The sequence below is a fragment of the Elephas maximus genome, chromosome 9, assembly GCF_024166365.1.
Source record: "Elephas maximus indicus isolate mEleMax1 chromosome 9, mEleMax1 primary haplotype, whole genome shotgun sequence".
In the NCBI taxonomy this organism is placed as follows: domain Eukaryota; kingdom Metazoa; phylum Chordata; class Mammalia; order Proboscidea; family Elephantidae; genus Elephas; species Elephas maximus.
In genome coordinates, this window is record NC_064827.1 from 31743354 (window position 1) to 31766741 (window position 23388).

Below are 23388 nucleotides of genomic sequence, written 5' to 3' on the forward strand. Positions count from 1 at the left end.
TAGTGTTCAATGAGTCAGATCTATTCTTGAGGTGGTCTCTAAGTTCAGGTGGGATATGCTGAAGTCATACTTTGGCTCTTGCAGTCTTGTTCTAATTTTCTTCAGTTTCAACTTGAACTTGCACATGAGCAATTGATGGTCCGTTCTGCAGTTGGCCCCCAGCCTTATTCTGACTGATGATATTGAGCTTTTCCATCATCTGTTTCCAGAGATGTAGTCAATTTGATTCCTGTGTATTCCATCTGGCAAGGTCCACGTGTATAGCCGCCGTTTATGTTGGTGAAAAAAGGTATTTGCAGTGAAAAAGTCATTGGTCTTGCAACATTCTATCATACAATCTCCACCATCGTTTCTATCACCAAGGCCGTATTTTCCAACTACTGATCCTTCTTTGTTTCCAGCTTTCACGTTCCAATCACCATTAATTATCAGTGCATCTTGATTGGGTGTTCAATCAATTTCAGACTGTAGAGGTTGGTAAAAAATCTTCAATTTCTTCATCTTTGGCCTAAGTGGTTAGTGCATAAATTTGAATAATAGTCATATTATAACTGCTCTTCCTTGGCATGTGGATATTATCCTATCACTGACAGAATTGTACTTCAGGATAGATCTTGAAATGCAACACCATTCCTCTTTGTGGTGTCATTCCCACATAGTAGACCATATGATTGTCCAATTCAGAATGGCCAGTACCAGTCCATTTCAGCTCACTATACCTGCAAAACCAAACCCACTGCCCCTGAGCTGATTCTGACTCATAGCGACCCTGTAGGACAGAGTAGTACTGCCCCTTAGGGTTTCCAGGGAGTGCCTGGTGGATTCCAACTGCTGACCTTTTGGTTAGCAGCTGTATCGCTTAACCGCTATGCCACCAGGGTTTCCTTCAGCTCACTAATGCCCTAGAATGTTGATGTTTATACATTCCGTTTCATTTTTGATGATTTCCATTTTCCCAGATTCATAGTTCGTACTTTCCAGGTTCCAATTATTAATGGATGTTTGCAGCTGTTTCTTCTCATTTTGAGTCGTGCCGCATCAGCAGATGAAGACCCTGAAAGCTTGACTCCATCCACATCATTAAGGTCGACTCTACTTTGAGGAGGCAGCTCTTCCCCAGTTATGTTTTGAGTGCCTTCCAACCTGAGGGGCTCATCTTCCGGCACTATATCAGACCATGTTCCAAATCATAAGATTTTCACTGGCTAATTCTTTTCAGAAGTAGACTGCCAGGTCCTTCTTCCTAGTCTGTCTTAGTTTGGAAGCTCAGCTGAAACCTGTCCTCCATGGGTGACCCTGCTGGTATTTGAATACCGGTGACATAGTTTCCAGAATCACAGCAACATGCAAGCCCCCACAGTACAACAAACTGACAGACACATGGGGACCACAAATTTAGTGGATTAGAAAACAACATGAATTTATTCTCTTTATTCTGGATGTCAGAAGCCTGAGATGAATCTTACAGGTCCAAAACCAAGACATTGGTAGAGCTTGATTGTTCTGGAGACTCATGGGGAGGATCTGTTTCCTTGCTTTTTCCAGGTCCTAGAGGCTGTCCTCATTCCTTGGCTTACAACCTGTATCACAATACCTTAGTCCCCTGATTCCATTGTTACATCTTCATCCATTGACCTTTTGCCCTCCCTCTTATTAGGATCCTTTGGTTCCATTTAGGACCCACCCTCATAATCCAGGATAGCCTCCCCATCTCAGGATCCTTAACTCATAAAGTAACATTCACGGGCCCCAGGGATTAGGATATGGATAAATATATTTTGGGGCGGCATCATTTTTCTGCCTACCATACTCAGTTAGTCCAGATTTTGGAAATTTATGATCCAGGCCCTAGAGTAATGGTGCTTAGTTTGGGAGGTACACATCATTCTGGTTAAGGGGGAAGGACATGGATTCCTGTTCCATCCTTGCTCCATACGATTTGCTTTTGGACGAGCTAATTTTTGTGCTGCTTCCTTGTGTGTAAATGGGTGTATTAATACAATGCTTATCTCTTGGTGGTTGTGATGATCAAACAAGGTACGGCCAGTGAAGCACGTAGCATAGTGCCTGTGACACATATGAGCTCAAACAGTTACTCTAAAACAAAGGCAGGCCCTGAGTTGACTCTAAATTAAGTGGCTCCAGGAGGTGCGGACAAAATTAGGCACTAGAGGGGCCTGGGTGTTTCTTCCCAGCTGTACTTTGCCATCTGGCCAGCAGGTGGCGACATTGGCCACATCTTGGTGTTGGCAGACCTTCATCTGCAGCAGGAAAATGGCTGAGGTCCAGTTCCCTGGTGGGGCAGTACTCAATTGAGACACTTGTCCTTGTCCTTTGCCAGGTGTGGGTTTTCATAAACAGCTGGAGTCAGCTGGATGACTGCATGGCCTCGCCTGCGGGTCATTCAAGTGCCAGAGACCCCATCCTGGCTTTCGCTGATGAGCAGTACCACACATTCCTCCCTAAAAGCTGAGATGCCAGTTACCTAATGCAGGACTTTCATGCAGCCAAGGTGGTGTAGACTGAAGGTGGGGACTGTAAGGGTGGGCTCAGGAGGACACCTTGTTAACAGCTCTTAACCACTGCTGTGATTCTGGCCTAGGTTGCCGAAACTGAAAGGTTAGTTCCAAAACGAACTCCAGTACAAACAAGCCAGAGGGTCCAGTGTGGAATCCAGACTCTGAGATGGCATGGCCCAGGGAACATCCAGAAACAGCCAAGAGAAAGTGGTAATAGGTCAGAAAGCCAGAGTTGTCAGGAGAAAGCAGAATCCCCAGCACTTGTTTCCGATTCAGTGACTCGGCCGTTCCATGGACCAGGGTGAGACTATGGGCTGAACAGTTTATTAGCCTCCCCATGATCTGTGGTGCTTCAGAGGTACGTGAAATGAAGGATAAGATGGAAAAGCCAGACTAGAGAAAGGTTAAAAAATTGCTATCGAATGGACTCCAACACATGGTAACCCCATGTGTATCAGAGTAGAATTGTGCTCCATGGGGTTTCTGATGACTGATTTTTCAGAAATTGGTTGCCAGGCCTTTCTCGAACCTCCATCCTTTTTGGTTAGCAGCTAAATGCATTATCCATTTGTACCACCCAGGGAGGAGGATTAGGATCGCATAAAACGGTGATTGATTTTTTCTGTTTCAGTTGAACTGCCATGATTTAAGTGTATTGACTTAAGTGAACACTTCTGCTGATTTGGTAACTAATTTTTTTTTTTTTATCGGCTAGGCTGTACCTGTCACGTTAAATTCTAACAAGGTAGGAGGTGAAGATGGGGTTCTGTAGCCTGCTGTGGTTTCAGTAATGTACCACAAGGTGGCACCAACTTCAAAAACTGATTTTGCCACTTAAGGAAATTGTGGGAACAAGTTGAAAGCTCCAAATCATGTAACCATGTTGTGAACACAGATACCCTAATTGGAGAAAGCTGTGTCATGTCAAGTCGTTGCCCTTGGAAGCACTTCAACTATGTATGCTTTTGAGTCTACTGTATAGAATTAAAATATTAAAGCCCGAAGGATCCATCGGGTTTCTCCAGTCCCTGATTTTCAAATTGGTAGGAAACTTACAGAGGTGCTAATTCTGTTTTTAGAAGTAAAACCATTCTCAAAAGGGAGGAATAAGAGGAGTATGCTGTTCCCAATAAAAAACAGTTCTAAATTAGAAAATCTTCAGTAAAATCTCAGTAAATTTCCCTTATTTTGTTGATTTTTTTTTTCTTTCAGGAAACTAAGGGCCAAAGAAGTAAACCATTTTCTCACATAGTAATATAAATCAGCTTCTATAATCTGATCTGAAAAAATATGTAATTTAGATGATCATTTATTTCTTAACTGTGAAGTTTTTTTCTCAAGGAGTTACTTCTATTAAATAGAAATTGTACTTATGATAATAAGCTTAAAGCTTTTCATTAGAAAAAATGCTCAGGTTACTTTTCATTAGGCTCATCATCCTGTTAGCCCATCACTGACTGTTTAAATACTCTTCCTTCTTCAAGATGTATCAGCCCAAGGAAGCCTTCCAATTAGTGTCACTTATGTAGTTCTCTGCTTTAACAGTTTATTTAGTACTTCATTATCTTTGTAATTGTTTTTGTGTTTCTTAGTCACTGAATTTGATTAAGCCCTAGAGAGTACACCATCTCCTCACTTATTGACTTGGTTAGGTTCCAAAGACCAGGTCGTTATGCAAAATAGGCATTATGGGAAAATGGAGGGTGATTATATCATATCACTAAATGGAGGATGACTACATCATGACATAACTGCCAAATCACTGAAAATCATGCCCCAGCCAAGCTGACACATAACTTTAACCATCACAGCCAGTACTACTCTCACCTCACACTCGGCATTCATTACTGCCAGATGTATGTCATTAATGCGCAGAATAGACAGTAGATTTTTTACTGTTGTTGTATATGCAAACTTCTGGATAACAAGATAGTTGGTAAGTGAGGAGAAGGTGTAGTACCAAGTTTCTTTGATTCAGATTAGTCCCTGAAGACAAGTACTATAAAGTTAATCTCTGGAAAATACGGTAGAACACTTGAATTAAGAAAATTAGACTACCTTTAAATAACATATATGTTTATATGTGTATGCATGTATGTATATGTATATAGGTGGCACACATGGTTTGCACTGGACTGCTAACCTAAAGGTTGGCAGTTCAAACCCATGCAATGTTACTGAGGAGGAAAAATCCTGATGATCTGCTTCTGAGAAAACTCTGTGGAACCATTCTTTGCATACATGGGGTTGCCATGAGTTGGAGGGACTTGACGGCAGCTGACAACAATATATACAAATATAAACATACATGTATAAATAACAGTTTGATTTCGCGTGTGTGCATGCATGTGCATGGGGAGGCTAACTTTTCATAATATCCTAAACTCTCTGTTCTCTTTCCATTTCTATGATTCTGTGGTTCTAGTAGCATGGGGAAGAAAAATTTCCCTTGTTTCTTTTTCAAATGGGGAGGAGAAAAGGAGCCCTGGTAGCACAGTGGTTAAATGCTAGTGGCTCCACAGGAGAGAAGACCTGGGAATCTGCTTCCGTAAAGATAACAGCCTAGGAAACCCTATAGGGCAGTTTACACTGTCATACAGGGTCGCTATGAGTCACAGTCAGCTCGGCACACAACAACAATGAGGACGAATGGTTACCGAATGGCTCTGTCTAATATTTTATATTCCAACAGTCTTCTAAACATTTTTTATTACATAACCCATTTGATTGAAAAAGTAAAGTTGTTAATAAAGTACTTTCTGGAACCACATTTGCCTATTTTTAGGTTTGATTTTTTTATGTCAGCTAAAGTAACTTTTCTATGCTTATTTATACTTTAAGCACTCAGAAATAAATGCGATGTAGTCCAAAAAGGTGACCTGTGGTTTGGTTATTTCTGGAATGTAGAAGACCTTCAAGTATTCATTCAGTGTATGAGTGTTTTTCAGTAATTTTCAGATTTTTTAAATAACTGAAGCTTAGCAGGAATGAAGGAGAATGTAGGAGCGTGAATAAATGCATTTGCTTGAAATAATGGCTTTTGTTTCTAGTGAAAAATGACCAAATGTGTTATCTTTATTTTTCTCACCTTTTCTCTTCCTTAGATTGGAATAATTGGTGGAACAGGCTTGGATGACCCAGAAATTTTAGAAGGAAGAACCGAAAAATATGTGGATACTCCATTTGGCAAGGTTAATATCCAGTTCATGGAGACATGTCAGCTTTTTTCTTTCTCCTTGCTGGCTTGATTTTTAAGTTAGAAAAATAAAGAATTGCTTTGCCTTGGCAGTCCAGGGCTGTGGGCCCCAGACGGGAAGGGCTAGGTGTCCTGCTTTGGGGCTCTATTAGCTGAGCTCGTTTCCGAGGGAGGCCTTGGACCTGGCTGTATTGAGAGCATGGCTCAGGCGTGCAGATAACTTTCGATTTATGTGTTGCTAGAAGCCAGATACTCATTTTAGACATAGCAGCTGTACTCTTCTGGCCTCCCCATTCAAATCAGCTTACCTCTGTTTTAGGCCCTTGGGTCACCCCATGCTAATTCAGGGGATAGGCTGATGACTATAGGGAGGAAGTATTATAAAGAGGAGCCCTGGTGGCGCAGTGGTTAAGCGCTTGGCTGCTCACTGAAAGGTTTGCAGTTTAAACCCTCCAGTCACTCCACGAGAGAAAGATGTGGCTGTCTGCTTTCATAAAGACTACAGCCTTGGAAACCCTATGGAGCAGTTCTGCCCTGTTCTCTAGGGTCACTATGAGTCGGAATCGACTTGATGGCAATGGATTTTATCATTACAAAGTAGCATTTTCTTAGTGAGCCCTGGCCCAAAGGAGGGTTATCTTAGGGACCCCGAACACAGTTGATGTTGTAAATGTATGACTAAACTAGAAATAAAATACTCCTCCTTTTCTAGTAGAGGCCATTATTCTCCAAGCCCCTGTGTCACCCGGCCTGGACCAGGGTAGGGTGTCTGCCTTCTCCTAATTTCATATTACTGCTTCCAAACATCATAGTTCCTCTGATCCTCCTGTGAAGATCCCCACATCTGACCATCCCAACCACACCAGCCTTTTCGCTAGCTCCTTAGACTGACCTCAAGTCCTCCAAGTCCTGCAGTCAGCATGGCCAGCTTCCTATTCTCCTGCTTTCTTAACCTCCTTCAGCTCCAAGGGCCTTTTTCCACTCCCTCAAGTCATTACATGGACATCTTGGACCTGGTTAAGAGAAGCAGATAGGTCCAATGCTGAGTTCTTAAATCCCATGAAGCTGGCCTTCTGTCCTTTCTGCCTGTCACTCACACTTATTTTTGAGCCTGCCAAAGACCCTTGACCAGTCTACCATCCCAGATCCTTGAGGTGCCTGCTTCAAATAGATCTGACTAAATAGTACCTATCCAGGCATCCAAGGCAGACTTCAGAGTCCTGCCAATCACTGTGCCTACAGAGGGCTCAGCGCTACTTATTGAATGATTAAGCTGATCAGTCAAATCTAGATTTCTTTCACTTCTCTAAGACAAATCCTATTGTGGATAAACAGTTAAAATGGCCACTTTTTAATTGTATGTCTATATATATACAGGGAGTCCCTGGGTGGCAAACAATTAAGAGCTCAGCTACTAACCGAAAGGTTGACCTTTCTAATCCACCCAGAGGCTCCTCAGGAGAAAGGCTGGAGATCTATTTCTGAAAAATCACAGCCTTTGAAAACCCTATGGAACACAGTTCTGTTGTGACACACATGAGCTTGTTGTGAGTTAGAATTGACTCAGTGACAACTGGTTTGGTTTTTGTGGTATACGTGTGTATTTGGTATGTGTTTATGTGTGTATTTATATATATATAGAATATGTTTTGAAGTCATTGAGTTAAAACCATTTTTCTTTATGTGTAGCCATCCGATGCCTTAATTTTGGGGAAGATAAAAAATGTTGATTGTGTCCTTCTTGCAAGGTAAGATATTTTAAGCTTCTCCAATGTTACTACTAAATGAGAATTTAACTTTCCCTTAGTTTCTGGAATGAGTCATGATGCAAAGGCTTATGCGTTGGTGAAATCAGAGCATCTTAGTCACGTGGCTTCACCTCTGACAGTGTTGGAGTTATCCTGACCTTGGATGCCAAAGATCTCACTTCTGTTAGATTGGGAAAGTGGTCAGAACGGGCCAGTGGACGTGATGACTTTGACTAAGCTTGAAGTTCTGGTTTCAATTCCAACTGCAAAAGGAAATGTTTCTTCTGTTCTTTTTTATTTTTTTTTCTTCCTGTTATCAACATCATGAAAGACAATGGTTCATCTGTGACCCCTTACATAGCGATGGTTGCATATTTGGAGGTTGTGGGTCCAAGGTCTCTGAAGTAGGCTGCTTCTGTGTCCATAGCCTTGACTCCTTGATGAGGCTAGTGCCCATTTTATAGAGATTTATGTTCTGCTAATGATGCAGTTTTTTTGGACCTTGATTGTCTCCCATCTACAATGGTTTCTTTGGCCTGGGGTTCTTTCATTAAAATGCTTGCTCCAGCTTACTCTCTTTAATTCCTTGCCCCAGTGTTTGTTTCCATCAAGTGAAAAACATATTCCAAATTTAGATAGTCTTTATTAAAAAAAAAAGACAAAATAATTTTTATCACATAGTTAGAAATTAGTCAAATTACATGCATTAGTTTTCTTTTGCTGCATTACAAATTACTACAGATTTAGCTGTGTAAAACAACATATGTGTTATCTCACAGTTTCCACGGGTCAGGAGTCTGGGCACGGCTTAGCTGGGTCCTCTGCTCAGGTCACACAAGGCTGCACAGGGTGCATCTGGAGCTTGGGGTTCTCTGCCAAGTTCATTTTGTTGTTGGCAGAATTTAGCTCCTTGCGATTATAGACCTGAGGCCCTTAGCCCCTAGAGGCCACCCACAGTTCCCTGCCATGTGGCCCTCTCCGTAGGCAGTTCACACCATAACAACAGCTCGCTTCTTCAAGACCAGCAGGAGAGTGAAAGCTGGCCAAGTGGAGTCCAGTCACAGGAGGCCCATCCCAGCCTTGTCCTGTTCCACTGGTAGGAAGCAAATCTCAGTTCCACTAGCACCCAAGGGGAAGGAGATTATATAAGGTGTGAAAACAGGGCCACCCTAGTATCTGTCTGCCACTCTACATTTTTAAAGTATAAGTGGCTCCTCTAAATCCAGTGAAACTAAATTGTAGTTTTAGATGGTCACGTGGGATGGATTTCAGGAAACCTTAGCTGATCTGTGGTCATTGCTGGAGAACTGCTTAATTTTTCCAGACTGTAGGAAAAAACAAGGAGCCTTGGTAGCACAGCCTTGGAAGCCCGACAGGGCAGTTCTACTCTCCTGTTGGGCTGCTGTGAGTCGGAATTGACTTGATGGCAATGGGTGTGGGTTTGGTGGGAGAAAACAATGGGTGGCGTGGCCCATGGTGAGTGTTCTATGTTTCTACAGACTGAACTGAAATGTGTTGGGCTGTGAAGTATTTGACCCTCTAATGCAGTGGTTCTTAGCTACTTTTGATTTTTTAATTTCTTTTGAAAAATCTCATTAGAGTTTTAGAGACCAGCCTCAGGAAAATGTGTATCCTTTCTGGGTATTCATGGACCCCCACCTTCTGCTGTCAGTTAGTTTTCTGAGTTTTTACATGCTCTAAGCATTCATCTGCCTGTGGTGCTCTCCTTCCCCCTAGGCATGGGAGGCAGCATACCATCATGCCTTCCAAAGTCAACTACCAGGCAAACATCTGGGCTCTGAAGGAGGAGGGTTGTACCCATGTCATAGTGACCACGGCTTGCGGCTCCTTGAGGGAGGAGGTTCAGCCCGGCGATATCGTCATTATCGATCAGTTCATCGACAGGTGAGCGAGCACTGTACATGCTTTGGGCTCTTAGAAGATCATTCCCTGAGTAGTGCAAATGGTTAATGCGCTCAGCTGCTAACTAAAACGTTGGAGGGTCAAGTTGACTCAGAGGCGCCTTGGAAGAAAGACCTGGTGATCTACTTGTGAAAAATCAGCCACAGAAGACCCTATGTGGCACAGTTCTGCTCCTACACATGTGGAGTCGCCGTGAGTCGGGGCTGACTTAACTGCAGCTGGTGAAAGATCATTCCTGTCCCAGGTGGATGATCTGTGGGAACCTGGCCGAGAAGGGAGGATGAGGCCACAGACTAGTTTTAAGCTTTTTATTGTGGGAATTTTTAAACATGTCCAACATACAATAATGCCACAAACTCTCAAGTTCCTAATTCCCAGCTTCAACAATTATCAATTCACTGCAGTATGTTAACTTTAAAAGATAAGACGTAAAGCGCACACATTAATATTTCTTTAGTATGTAGACAATAATCTCCTTTTCCTTTAGGTCACACAAACTTATTTTTTTTTTTACAGTTGGTTTGGTCAAATAAAGGTCCAGATGAGGTCCACTCATACACACATGGGCCTAATCAGCCTTTTAGTCCAGAAGTTTCCACTCCCACTTTTTCCTTTTTCTTTTTGTCCTGGAGAGCCTCCCCGCATTCTGGATTTTTCGGTATCTAAATGGTGTCCCTATGTGATTGCATCTCCATGTCATTTAGTGTCTTCCTCTGTCCCCTGTAAACTGGTAGTTAGCTCTGGAGGCCTGATCAGAACCAGGTTTGATTTCTAGGTGAGAATACTTCTGTTCCCACCATCAGAAGGCATGTAACATCAGCTTGTTTCTTTTCGTTTTTGGAGAGTATACCAGTCTCCCTTTTTTTTGTCTTTCCACGACATTAAGATTGATCAGTCAGTTATCAGGACATTTTTTTTTTTGATTGCACAAATAGTATGTAACATTCCTTTTCCAAAGAGTTAAGCAATAACAGACTGCCGAGCACCTGGGCCTTTTGAAATAGTTGAAGAATTCACAAAGGGAAGCAATGGTCTCCTGGATGTGGGACAGGGGCCTCTGCTCTCTGATCCTTGGCCCTGGGGTGGGGTGGGGTGCCACCAGGTATAGACCAGTTGAGGACTCTGACCGCAATCCCTATCCAGTCCATCTTGCTCCTCACAGCTGTCATCTGGAAGCTTGCTACACCCTCAAAGGCCCCCCTACCACTTAAGGTCCCAAGGGAAGCTTATTCAGTCCAGCTCTATATGTCTTCTGCCTTTCTAGGGGTTCTTTACAATTTCTGGTCCATTAGAAACATTCTTGTTTCCTGACAGAATGAAACTGCATTGGGTTGAATCGTATGAAATTGCCTGTTTTGTAGGTCAGGAATGGTTAAGTATCAAAAATTTCATGTGGTTCAATGTAATAAATAATAGAAAATAGACTAAAGTCAACGCCCATGGAAGCAGTAGTCAAGAAATCAAATGACATATTGCACTGGGCACATCTGCTGCAAAAGACCTCTTTCAGGTGTTCAGAAGCAAAGGTGTCACTTCGAGGACTAAGATGCACTTGACTCAAGCTATGGTGTTTTCAGTCACCTCGTATGCGTGCGAAAACTGGACAGTGAATTAAGGAAGATCAAAGAAGAATTGACGCCTTTGAATAATGGTGTTGGTGAAGAATATTGGATATACCATGGACTGCCAAAAGAACAAACAAATCTGTCTTGGAAGAAGTACAGTCAGAATGCTCATTAGAGGCAACGATGGAAAGACTTAGTCATATATTTTGGACATGTTATCAGGAGCGACCAGTCCTTGAAGAAGGAGATCATGCTTGGTAAAGTAGAGGGGCAGCGAAAGAGAGAAAGACCCTCAACAAGATGGATTAATGCAGTGGCTGTAATGAGCTCAAGCATAATAAAGATTGTGAGGATGGTGCCGGACCAGGCAGAGTTTTGTTCTGTCGTCCATGGGGTCAATATGAGTGAGACAGCATCTAACAACAACAGACTGAAGTCATTATATGTGCCTGCCTTTTTTCCCTGTCATTGATTAGTGGCTGACTTTATATAATTTATTTTCTCATTTATTATCCATCTTTCTCTCCAGAACCTAAGCTATATGAGGGCAAGGACCTCTCTGTCCTATTTGCCACTCTAGCCCTGGCACCTAGAGCAGTGCCTGGACCATGGTTGCTCCACCAGTATTTTTGAATGATTGAATGAACATGATTACTGGAAGAGAGAGGCAAGCTGGGGTTGGTGTTCAGAGGACATTTTGATTGAAGTCTCTATAGCCTTCAAAGTCCATATGTTTAGAGGTTAATGACATGAAATGATTGTAATCTGATTATTTTAAAAAGCAGAATATAAAACTGCATGTCCAGAATGATCCCACTTTTGTATAGTGTTATATATGAAACTGCAAGGAAAAGCCTGAATTGGGTACTAAGCCTAGGATGAATTTGTTACTTAAATTCTATAAGTGCATGTTGTCACATTTCCCAAATCTTTTCTCACATGTAGTCAACACAGATACTCACGTACTGGCTCTTTCGAGGAAGCAGTTGGGTCAGAAAGAGGGAGAGGAGGAAGAGAACAGGCATTGGCATCAGATCTGGCCTTCCTCTTATCTTGACACTTAGCTGTATAGTCTTGGTGGTGAGCAGCTTAATCTTTTGGTGTCTGTCTCTGTGATGTCTGGATAAGCTACCTCTGTAGTGTTGCCATGACAGTTGAAAGTACCCTAGCAAGTGCCTTTTATTGGAATACTGGTGGCACAGTGGTTAAGAGTTTGGCTGCTAACCAAGAGGTTGGCAGTTCAAATCGACCAGCTGCTCCTTGAAAACCCTCTGGTGTAGTTCTACTCTGTCCTGTAGGGTTGCTTTGAGTCGGAATCGACTCGACAGCTGAGGGTTTGTTTTTAGTTTAGCATATGTTACCCAATAAATGGCGCTTGTTGGTAAAACAAGAAAAAAAGACCTGTTAAGAGGAGAATCCCTAGGGAATATCATTTAAGTGTAAGATACACACTTTTTATTAGTTGCTGTAGCATCAGCTTCAACTCATGGTGACTCCATGTACTGCAGAACGAAACGTTGCCCAGTGCTACTCCGTCTTTGTAATCAGTGGCATATCTGAGTCCATCGTTGGGACCACTGTGTAGTGCCTTCCAACCTAGGGTGCTCGTCTTCTAGCACAATATTGGACGATACTCTGTTGTGGTCCGTATGGTTTTCTTTAGCTAATTTTTTTGAAGTATATCACAAGGCTTTCCTTCCTAGTCATCACAGTCTGGAAGCTCTGCTGAAACCTGTCTACCATGAGTGACTCCTGGTTTTTGAGATACCAGTGGCGTAGCTTCCAGTGTGGTAGCAACATGTAGGCCACTACAGTACAACAGACCGACAGACAGGTGGTGGGAAGAATGAAATCTCATTAACAATTTTTATATTGATTACATACTACAATTATAATATTTTGGATGTATTAGGTTAAGTAAGATATAAAAACTAATTTTACCTGTTTTTTTTTTTTTTTTTTTTTTACTTAATGCGGCTACTAGAAAATTTTAAATTTCATATGTGGCTTGTGTCATATTTCTGTTGGATAGCAGTGTTCTAAATGACGCTGCCACTGGTGAGCAAGTGGTTTCCAGGCTTAGGCACATATATGACTCACCATGAGTGTGTCTGAGTGGCCTCTAAGAGAAGAAACCAGGACTATTTGCCTTATGGGTAATGGCCTCCATGTGTTGTACTGATGGCACATTTTGTGGTAATGTCGATCTTGGGCCATTCCTAGGGATTTAAATCAACACTGCTGTTTTGAGGCAGGCGCCGGACACCACCCACCGCTTGGTGCTGTCATTGGTCTCTGAATGGTGAGCCATAAGCTAGAGGCTGTTCTGAGCCTGAGGTTCCCATAGCTGTACCCACAACCCCAGCTGATTTGACAGAAATTGCAGAGTTTCACAAAGCCACCCATGAGTTATAGAACCACAGGGTGCAGGAACACTGGATTAGGAGGTTGCATCTTGCTTTTCTCTGGCCTCGGTCAAATCACTTCACCTACCTGGGTCTCCATCCCCTCCTTTGCCTACACTGCTGGTGTGTGCCTCTTCAGGGACTGATCTAGAACCACACAATTTGCCTATTGCTATAACTTTACTAGCACATTATCTTAGAGAAAACATCTTTGTCCTAAAATGGAACGTTTTAATCTCCCTCACAGAAGTCTGATAAAGGAAGAGGTGCAATGGAGTAGTATGGCTGTTTTACAGATGTGGGAGCTGCTTTCACTACCCTGAGTGCACAGTAGAGGAAGAAAATACCAACCAGCATATCAGCCATGCTGTGCATACCTGAGAGGTCATTATGGCTTAAGAGTAACAGGTGGCCCTGATTTTCACAATTGTTTTGAAAAACTTTAAATTTCTTCTCTAAAAATGAAATATGGCCTTGAAAGGAGTCTGAAAGGTCAGAAGCTCTTTAAGAATGTAAGGTCAAATGTTAAAGACGTCAGCTCTTACTCACCGTTTTTTGTGTGTCAGGAATATATTTCCCACCTTCTTTTTTCTAGTTATGTGTTAAAAAGTTAGAAAACCCAGATAACTATTAGTAAAATCACCCATAATCCCCCAAACTCCAAGATAAAAGATCATTCATCTGTGAATATCATTCTTTCTCTCATACCACATTGCAGCTGTGAAACGTCTAAACACCTGGCCCCTTGTGAGCAAAGGAGAACATGCATGTCACTGACCTTGAGACAGCAGGACAGCAGACCAGGTGGGGAGGCCTGTGGTGATTCCAGGTATTTTGGGGTGCGTATGGTCAGCCCCATGTCTGTGTTTCTCAAACATGGAAAGCAAATGACTTCACTGGCGTTTAAAGTGAAAGGAACCGTCTTTTCTTTGTGATTGGGGCAGTAGCGGAACACAAGATGTATGTTGGTCTGAAAGTTGCGTACCAGAAGAGTGTGTAGCATGTGCCGTTTTCCCATTTTTATTGCACGATGACAGGCTTCCTGACTTCTCTCTTGCCACAGGTCCTGGGCTCCATGTGCGACATTCTTTACAAACCAAAAATTAAAAATGGGAATTCTGCCATAGCCACATTTCCTGTGTGGAGTATCTGTGAAATCTGTGTTGGCAATTATAGTCAGGGAAACACTGAGAGCCTGTAGGAAGCTGGTCTTCTGTAGGTCTCCTCAGTACCCTACATCTCCTGCTGTGTGGGGTTTGATTAATCCATTTCTTTTACCTTGTACAAGGCCCCATTGCTTGAGCCACAGGTTATTTGGCAATTTGGGGTAAAACATGGTGAAGAATGGAACTTGTTCCACTTCCTGGCAGTCATTAAATAGTCCACTTGAGCTGGAGAAAGAATTCTTTACATGACATTTTCTCCTAAGAAAGTTATTGATGCCATTTGTACTTTAAAAAGACTTCACATGGCATACTCTCCAAAATTAATAATTTGAGAGTTCCTCTCCTGTGCGTGCCGGGACCCTGGGTGGCACAAACAGTTAACTGCCCGGCTACTAACTGAAATGTTGGCGGTTCAAATCCACCCAAAGGCGCCTTGTAAATAAGGCCTGCCAGTATACTTCCCCAAAAAATCACCCATTAAAACCATGTGGCGCACAGTTCTACTCTGACACACATGGAGTCGCCGTGTGTCGAACTGGTTTTTCTCCTGTAGGTGCAGGGTGCATTTGGCTCTCACAACATCACCTGTGGGAACTAAGCAGGATGCTCTGTGGGTGGGGGAGACAAAAGACCTCATAAGGAGTCACTGTAGGTTCCCTCCTCAGAATCTGGCTTTGCCATGTGGAATAGGCACGGCACTCTGAAAGCCTAGCCACCCTTAGGTTCTAGTAAGGTTTTCTGGGTTGCCTTATACCTGCATTCATCCTGGCATCCTCTCGTTCTTCGTCCTCCACTTTGTCTGTTTTGCCACTGTTCAGAGAGCAGCTGGAAGAGCTGCCTGTCCCCTCACTTGCTGATTGGTTCTACCTCATGTTATCTTTCCCCTGGTGGTAACTGTTCTTTGCAAATACATAAAGATGCATCTCTCTCCTATGAGCCCCGCAGGATTGTGGTCAGTATTTTCTGAAACCAGCTGCTAGTGCCTCCTCCTGCCTGTGGCTTGACAAGGGTGCCCTGTCAGCCTAACCAGGTTCTGAGATGTGATGTAGAAATGCTTAGAAGCATGACTGTGCATTTGCTTGATTTTTGTTTTATCTTCTTGCCGCCAACTTTGAAGCTTAGGTGTGGCCATCACCCATCTCCTGTGCCACCCTGCTCTTAAAGCTTGCCTTCAAGAATGCATTATAAAGTGGTGCGAAGGAGTGGCTTCTAGTGAGCTTTGGGTTTTTTTAATGAGTTTTTGGTGAAAGTTTACACAGCAAATTAGGTTACATTTAGCAATTAGTACGTAAATTGTTCAGTGGCATTGGTTCCTTTTTTTTTTTTTCAGTTTGTCAACTTTCTCATTAATTTTGTTCTAGATTGTTCATTTCCAGTAGTTTCCCTGCCCCCTTAACCCTTTCATTTTTGTTTTAAGAGAAGTTATTGATTCTAGTGAGATTTTTTTATTGCATTGGAACAAAGCAAGATTACCTCTCCACTAGCTGCATTTTTTTTTTTTAAGCATTAGGCATTTTGTTGTTTCTGTTTTCCTCCTGGTACACAGGCCCTCCATTTCCTAACTCAGTTGTTGTTAGATACTTACACGCATTTGTGTCTGTGGGAGGACTGGCAATACGGCCTTTCTTTCACCCCAGACTACTAACTGCCACGCAAGGCACATGGGCAGGGATTCCAGAAATTTCCATATATGACCTCTCTCTCTTCACCATTAATCCTGATTATACCACCAAAAGGGAGTCAGTTCACCATAGCATGCAAGTATTAAAAGGAACAACTAGATCTGTAAACTGGGTAAAAAAGATACCCATATTAGGTTAAAAAAAAAAAAAAGTGCAGAGTAGTAGGACCCATGAAACTGCTTCTGTCACTACCACTAACATCTCAGGGTAAGACTAGCAAACCTGCTAATAAGGAAGAGGTAGATTTCTTATTTTTTAATTACCAGTTTGCCGTCAAATCAGCTCTGACTCATGGTGACTCCATAGGGTCTTCAGTGGCTGATTTTTTGGAAGTAGGTTACCAGGCCTTCCAAGATGCTTCTGGGTAGACTCAAACCTCCAACCTTTCAGTTAGCAGCCAAGCAGTAACTGTTTGCACCACCCAGGGACTCCTACTTAATTAAAAAAAAAACCAACTCAATGCCGTCAAGGCTGTCATCTTTATGGAAGCAGACTGCCACATTTTTCTCCATTGGAGCGGCTTGTTGGTGGTTGAGTCAAACCACTAACCTTTTGGTTAGCAGCCGAGCACTTTAACCATTGCACCACCAGGGCTCCCAAACCAATTGCCTTCGAGTCGATTCCACCTCATCGTGCCCCTATAGGACAGAGTAGAACTGTACCATAGAGTTTCCAAGGCTGTAAATCTTTACGGAAGCAGACTGCCATACCTTTTTCCCCTGGAGCAGCTGGTGGGTTCGAACCGCCAACCTTTCAGTTAGCAGCCAAGTGCTTAACTTTTGTACCACCAGGGCTCCTTCTACTTAATAGTGACCCCTATGTAGGGATGTTTTGTAGGTAAGGGTTGTTTTTTAAAAACAATGAAATAACTACTACATAAAAGCTAATGATTATAAAAGAAAAAAAAATCAGGGTATGATTATTAGTGCCTGGCCAAGTGTTTTCTGTAAAGTGTGGCCAATATGTTGGCCTGTTGTGCCCAAGGCCTCTGGCTAGGTCACACTTGAAGGATGCAGTAGAGGAGCTCTGGCTTGGAAAGAAAGAAATCCAACTTTTTTTCCTTGCTGTGCCCCCAGATTCCTTTGTTACTGAGTGTCCTCATCTGCTAAATCTGGGTTGGAACAGTTCCTAAGAGTTTTGGAGTTGCATACTTACTCATCAGGAAAGTCCCGCTGTAAACACTCAGTGGTAGCGGATTATGTCAGTTTTTTTCTCCTTCCTAGAGACAGCCCTGCCTGGGCCTTCTGCACAATATTATAGTTAAAAGTTCTTCCTTGTTGTTGTTAGTTGCTATTATGGATTGAATTGTGTCCCCCCAAAATGTGTCAACGTGGCTAGGCTACGATTCCCAGTATTGTGTGATTGTCCACCATTTTGTGATCTGATGTGATTTTACCATTTGTTGTAAATCCTGTTTCTATGATGTTAATGAGGCAGTTATATTAATGAAGCAGCACTCAATCTACAAGATTAGGCTTTGTCTTAAGTCAACCGCTTTTGAGATATAAAAGAGAGAAGCAAGCAGAGAGACAGGGAGACCTTATACCACCAAGAGACAAAAGCCAGGAGAAGAGCACGTCCTTTGGACTCAGGGTTCCTGCACTGAGAAGTTCCTCGATGAGGGAAGATTGGTGACAAGGACCTTCCCCCAAAGCCAGCAGAGAGAGAAAGCCTTCCCCTGGAGCTGGCATCCTGAATTCGAGCTTCTAGCCTGCTAGGCTGTGAGAGAATAAATCTCTGTTTGTTAAAGCCATCTGCTTGTGGTATTTGTGTTGTTGAAGCTCTAGATGACTAAGACAGTTGCTGTTAAGTCAGCTCACACTCATGGTGACCTCGTGTACAACAGAACAAAATATTGCCTGGTCCTGCGCCATCCTCGTGATTGTTGGTATGTTTGAGCCCATTTTTGCAGCTCTCGTGTCATTCCATCTTGTTGAGAATTTCCTTCACTTTCTCTGACCCTCTACTTTACCAGACATGATATCCTTTTCTAGCAATTGATCTTCCCTGATGATATGTCCAAAGTAATCAAGAAGAAGTCTTGCCATTCTTGCTTCTAAGTTCTTGCTACCTTCCCCTATAAAGGCCCCAGAGGTTGAGTGTGCTCTCAAGTCAAGTACATAGTCAGTTTCTTTCCACCTCTTAGGCAGAAGATGGATGCTGATGAGTACAAATGGAGGTTTATGGTGAAGAATGACACAGGAAACCTTTGCTTAACTCCTTCTCCAGTTCCTGTCAGCAGCCATTTTAAATGCTTGCTGTTCTCTCACAGCTTCCTGCCCATCTCCTGCATTCTTCATGAAGAATGTCACCTCTTTCTTTACAGAAAAAAAATGGCAGCCACTAGGCATAAGTTCATCATCTTCCTTTGCCCTTCCTTTCACCAGTTAAAATGTGTATTGCTTTCCAGTCAACCTTCCCATTTTACAGTTTTTTCCTAAGAATAAAAACACCAAATGGTGCATTTTTATAGACATTTGTACAAGGATGTGTCCATATTGTTTCCTAAGTGAGTATCCTAAGGCAATGGTTGAGTAACCACCTTGTGGGGTGTCATGAAGCTATAAAAAGCATTCATTAAAGTTATATATGTTGACCTGGATCAGTGCCCATGATACTTAAAGTGAAAATACCAAGCTGCTTAGTGATGACACTAGTAACTGCTTTTATAGCTCTTATGCTTAAAATGAAATGTGTTAGAAAACCAGAAGGGAAGAACACACTTGACATTTCTCAAGCTGAAAGGACTGAACAAAAAATTCAAGGCTTGAGTTGCAATACTGAAGAATTCTGTGGGCAAAATATTGAACAACGCAGGAAACATCAAAAGAAGCTGGAAGGAATAAACAGTCACTGTACCAAAAACACTTGGTTTACGTTCAACCATTTCAGGAAGCATATGATCGAGAACCAATGGTATTAAAGGAAGAAGTCCAAGCTGCACTGAACACATTAGCGAAAAACAAAGCTCCAGGAATTAACTGAATGCCATTTGAGATGTTTCAACAAACGGACGCAACGCTGAAAGCACTCACTTGTCTATGTCAAGAAATTTGAAAGTCGCTACCTAGCCAAACAACTGAAAAAGATGAATATTTGTGTCCATTCCAAAGAATGGTGATCCAACAGAATGTGGAAATTATCAAACAATATCATTAATATCATATGCAAGTAAAATTTTGCTGAAGATAATTCAAAAAGAGTTGCAGCAGTACCACTACCAGAAATTCACGCCAGATTCAGAAAAGGGTATATAACGAGGATATCATTGCTGGTGATAGGTGGATCTTGGCAGAAAATAGAGTGTCTTAGGCTGAGTTCTCTAGAGAAGCAAAACCAGGAAAGCATATAAATAACCATAAAGGAAATGGCTCATGCAGTTATGGAGGCTGGAATATCCCAGATCAGGTCAGGCTGAAGGCTTTTCCTGATTCATGTAGCCACATGGGCTGGCAAACCCAAAATCTGCAGGTCATACAGCAGGGCTCTTGGTCACAGGCTGTGAAGAATGACAGATCCCAAGATCAGCAGGCAAGGCAGCAGGTAAGCAGCTAGCTCAAGTCCCAAGAACCAGAGATCAGACAAACAGGAGCCAGCTTCAGGATCTAGAGTGAACAAAAGCTGGCCAGCCTTGCCAGAGGGTCCATCTATATTGGGTGCAGGCCATACCCCCAAGGAAACTCCCTTTCAACTAATTGGCTACTCACAGTAGATTCCATTACAGAGGTGATCACATTATTTCAAATCTCATCATGAAAATGATCACATCATCATACAACTGCCCAAACTGCATCGTAACTGCCAAACCACTGAGAATCACGGCCCAGCCAAGTTGACACACAACATTAAAGATCACAAAGAGAATACCAGGCGTTTACCTGTGTTTTACTGACTATGCAAAGCCATCAGACTGTGTGGATCATAGTAAATTATAAGTAACGTTGCAAAGAATGGGAATTCCAGGACACTTAATTGTTCATAGACCAAGTGGCAGTCATTTGAACACAACACGGGAATACTGAGCGATTTAAAAACAGGGAACGTGTGCATCAGGGTTGTATCTTTTCACCATACTTAAATTCAGTCTGTATGCTGAGTAAATAATCTGAGAAGCTAGACTGTATGAAGAAGAGTTTGGCATCAGGATTGGTGGGAGACTCATTAATAACCTGTGATATGCAGGTAACACAACCTTACTTGCTGAAAGCAATGAGAACTTGAAGCACTTACCAATGAAGATTAAAGATTACAGCTTTTAGGGGTTACGCCTCAGCATAAAGAAAACAAAAATGCTCACAACAGGGCCGATAAGCAGCATCGTGACAAACAGAGAAAATATTGAAGTTGTCAAGGATTTCATTTTACTTGCATCCACAATCAACATCCATGGAAGCAGCAGTCAAGAAATCAAATAGCATTGCATTAGGCAGATCTGCAAAAGACCTCTTTAAAGTGTTAAAAAATAAAGATGTTTACTTTGAGAACTAAGATGCGCCTGACCCAAGCCATGGTATGTTCAGTTGCCCCATATGCATGAGAAGGCTGGACAATGAATATGGAAAACTGAAGAGCTGATGCCTTTGAATTACAGTATTGGTGAAGAATATTGAATATACCATGGGCTGCCAGAAGAACAAACAAATCTGTCTTGGAAGAAGTACGGCCAGAATGCTCGTTAGAAGGGAGGATGGTGAGACTTCGTCTCATGTACTTAAGGTATATTATCAGGAGGGACCAAACCCTGGAGAAGGACATCATGCTTGGTAAAGTAGGTGTCATTAGGTGACGTCGAGTCGGTTCCAATGTGTACGATAGAACGAAACACTGTCCAGTCCTGTGCCATCCTCACAATCAATGTTATGCTTGAGCCCATCATTACAGCCGCTGTGTCAATCCATCTCGTTGAGTGTCTCCCTCATTTTCAGTGACCGTCTCTACCTTACCATGCACAATGTCCTTCTGCAGGGACTGGTACCCCATGGTAACATGTCCAAAGTATGTGAGACAGTAAAGTAGAGGGTCAGCAAAAAAGTAGAAGAACCTCAACAAAATGGATTGACACAGGAGCCCAAATGATGGGCTCAAGCATAGCAGTTGTGAGGATGGTGCAGGACCAGGCAGTGTTTCATTCTGTTTTGCATAGGTTCACTATGGGTTGAAACTGACTCAACGGCACCTAACAACAACAATACTATGATCCTGGTACTGCTAATTATCACATCACTAGGAGGCATCTCCCACATGCCTTATTATCCCCTTTAACAGGTCAGAAAACTGAGGCCCAAAGAGATTGTGATTCGCCACCTGTGTCAGAGCCAGGATTTTAAAATGTTCATGTCCATTGTCCCAGCAACTCCTCTTCTTGATATTTGACCTTAAGAAACGCATGTACAAGGATGCTTGTGTAGAGACACCAGTCATAAACGCTTTTAGTTACACATTCATTGTGTAACAAGTAAATAAATGATGGTACATCCATGGAATACATATTATTAAGCACATTGTGAAACAATCCATTTTGTATCCTATTTAGATTCTTTCAACAGAGAGAAAAACTGTACTTATGTGTTTGTGTGACCATGTGAATTGTAGAACAAGAACACTTTTTCTTTTTATTTTATACTATTTTCAATTTTCTAGTTTCCCTTTTCTTTATATCTCTTAGCTTCCCACAGCTGTAATTAGACACTCGCCACATTCTTCCAACAGCTACACAGTATTCCGTTGATGGGTGTATCATTTATTTTAGCAGCCTTGTAAGTGGAAAATTTAGTTCATAACCTTTTATATGAACATACTTTAGGGAAGGAGCCCTGGTGGTACAGTGGTTAAAGCACTCAACTGCTCATCAACTGCTCAGTCTGCTTCTATAAAGATTTTTTTTTTTTTCTTGGAAACCCTGTGGTGCAGATGTATTCTGTCATATTGAATTTCAGTAAGTTGGAATTGACCTGATGGCAACAGATTGGGGTTTATTTTTTATTTTTATTATTTGCATTTTTATAACTGTAGGGTAAATTCCCAGCAGTTGGAGTCCTCGTGGCATATTGGTTAATCACTTGGCTGTTAACTGAAAGGTAGGCAGTTCAAAACCACCAACCGCTCCATGGGAGAAAGATGTGGCAGTCTGCTTTTGTAAAGATTACAACTTTTGAAACCCCATAGGGCAGTTCTACTTTGTCCTATAGGGTTGCTCTGTGTCAGAACTGACTCAACGTCAATAGGATGGGAGGAATACTGGGTGTGAAGGTGGGTACATTTGCCGTGATAGCACTACAGAATCTACAACTTGACCGAGCGCCCTTCTTTTCCCCCAGAGCTTGGGCGCTAATGAAAAGAGAGTTTTCTGTTTTGTTTTGGGTTTTTTTATTTGTTTGTTTTATGTTGCTTTCTTAAAAACTGCAGGAGAAAGATATAGCAGTCTGTTCTCTTAAAGATTTACAGCCTTTGAAACCCTTGTGGGGCAGTTCTCCTCTCTCCTAAAGAGTTGTTATGAGTCAGAATCAATAGCAACCGGTTTGGTTATTCTAAAAACTGAATGTGTCTGTCTGTCCGCCTATGAGGTGAAATCAATTCCCCAAAATCACTTCTTATGAGCAGCTGTTGTCCTGCTTTGACAATACATTAATTGACTCAGGTTCCTGCATACCAGGGCTTGTCCAAACCCTCAAATGTTTATGGGTTGTGTTTGCTTTTGTTGTGGGCCAGCTCTTTTCCCTCAGCTTGTTTGCAGCTCTTCCTCCTCAAAGGAAAAATTTTAATCAACAGATTTTTTAGCATCTCAATTCAAGAAACAACCTACCAGTCAGTCTTTTTTCTGGACTTTATTTTTCTTTCCTGGCATTACCTTTGTGTGTGTGTGTGTATGTGTGTGGTAAAATGTAGATAACCTAAAATTTGCCTTTTGAACCATTTTTTAAGTGTATAATTCACTGGCATTAATTCCATTCACAGTGTTGAGCAACCATCACCACTATGTAGTTCCAAAATTGTTCATCACCCCAAACAGAAACCCTGTACCCATTAAGCAACAACTCAGCCATTCTCTCCTTCCCTTTTCAGGCTTTTTTCCCCGTGTGTCTGAAAATAGCCTGTGTTCTCGCCTTGACTGTTTTGAACTCACTTCTCCTGATGGTATCTAGCATTTACCCTTCCATGGCTTCTGTGTGTGTATGTGTTCGTAC

General features: G+C 42.2%; 1 protein-coding gene across 9 annotated transcripts in view; it reads left to right on the forward strand.

Moving 5' to 3' along the window:
* MTAP (methylthioadenosine phosphorylase) overlaps nt 1-23388 on the forward strand; it is an 80139-nt gene that overhangs the window by 23395 nt on the left and 33356 nt on the right. For 4 of the 9 annotated variants that reach the window (XR_007518606.1, XM_049895431.1, XM_049895425.1 and 1 more), the window contains exons 2-5: nt 5624-5710; nt 7405-7463; nt 9201-9368; nt 14075-14185. Coding sequence is in view for 8 of the 9 variants with exons in the window: in XM_049895431.1 (XP_049751388.1) it covers nt 5624-5710; nt 7405-7463; nt 9201-9368; nt 14075-14185 (425 nt within the window). In the remaining variant the exon portion in view is untranslated. Of the gene's footprint in view, nt 1-5623; nt 5711-7404; nt 7464-8447; nt 8560-9200; nt 9369-14074; nt 14186-23388 lie in introns of those variants that run through there. The other 5 variants (XM_049895428.1, XM_049895429.1, XM_049895426.1 and 2 more) reach the window with 4 other exon arrangements.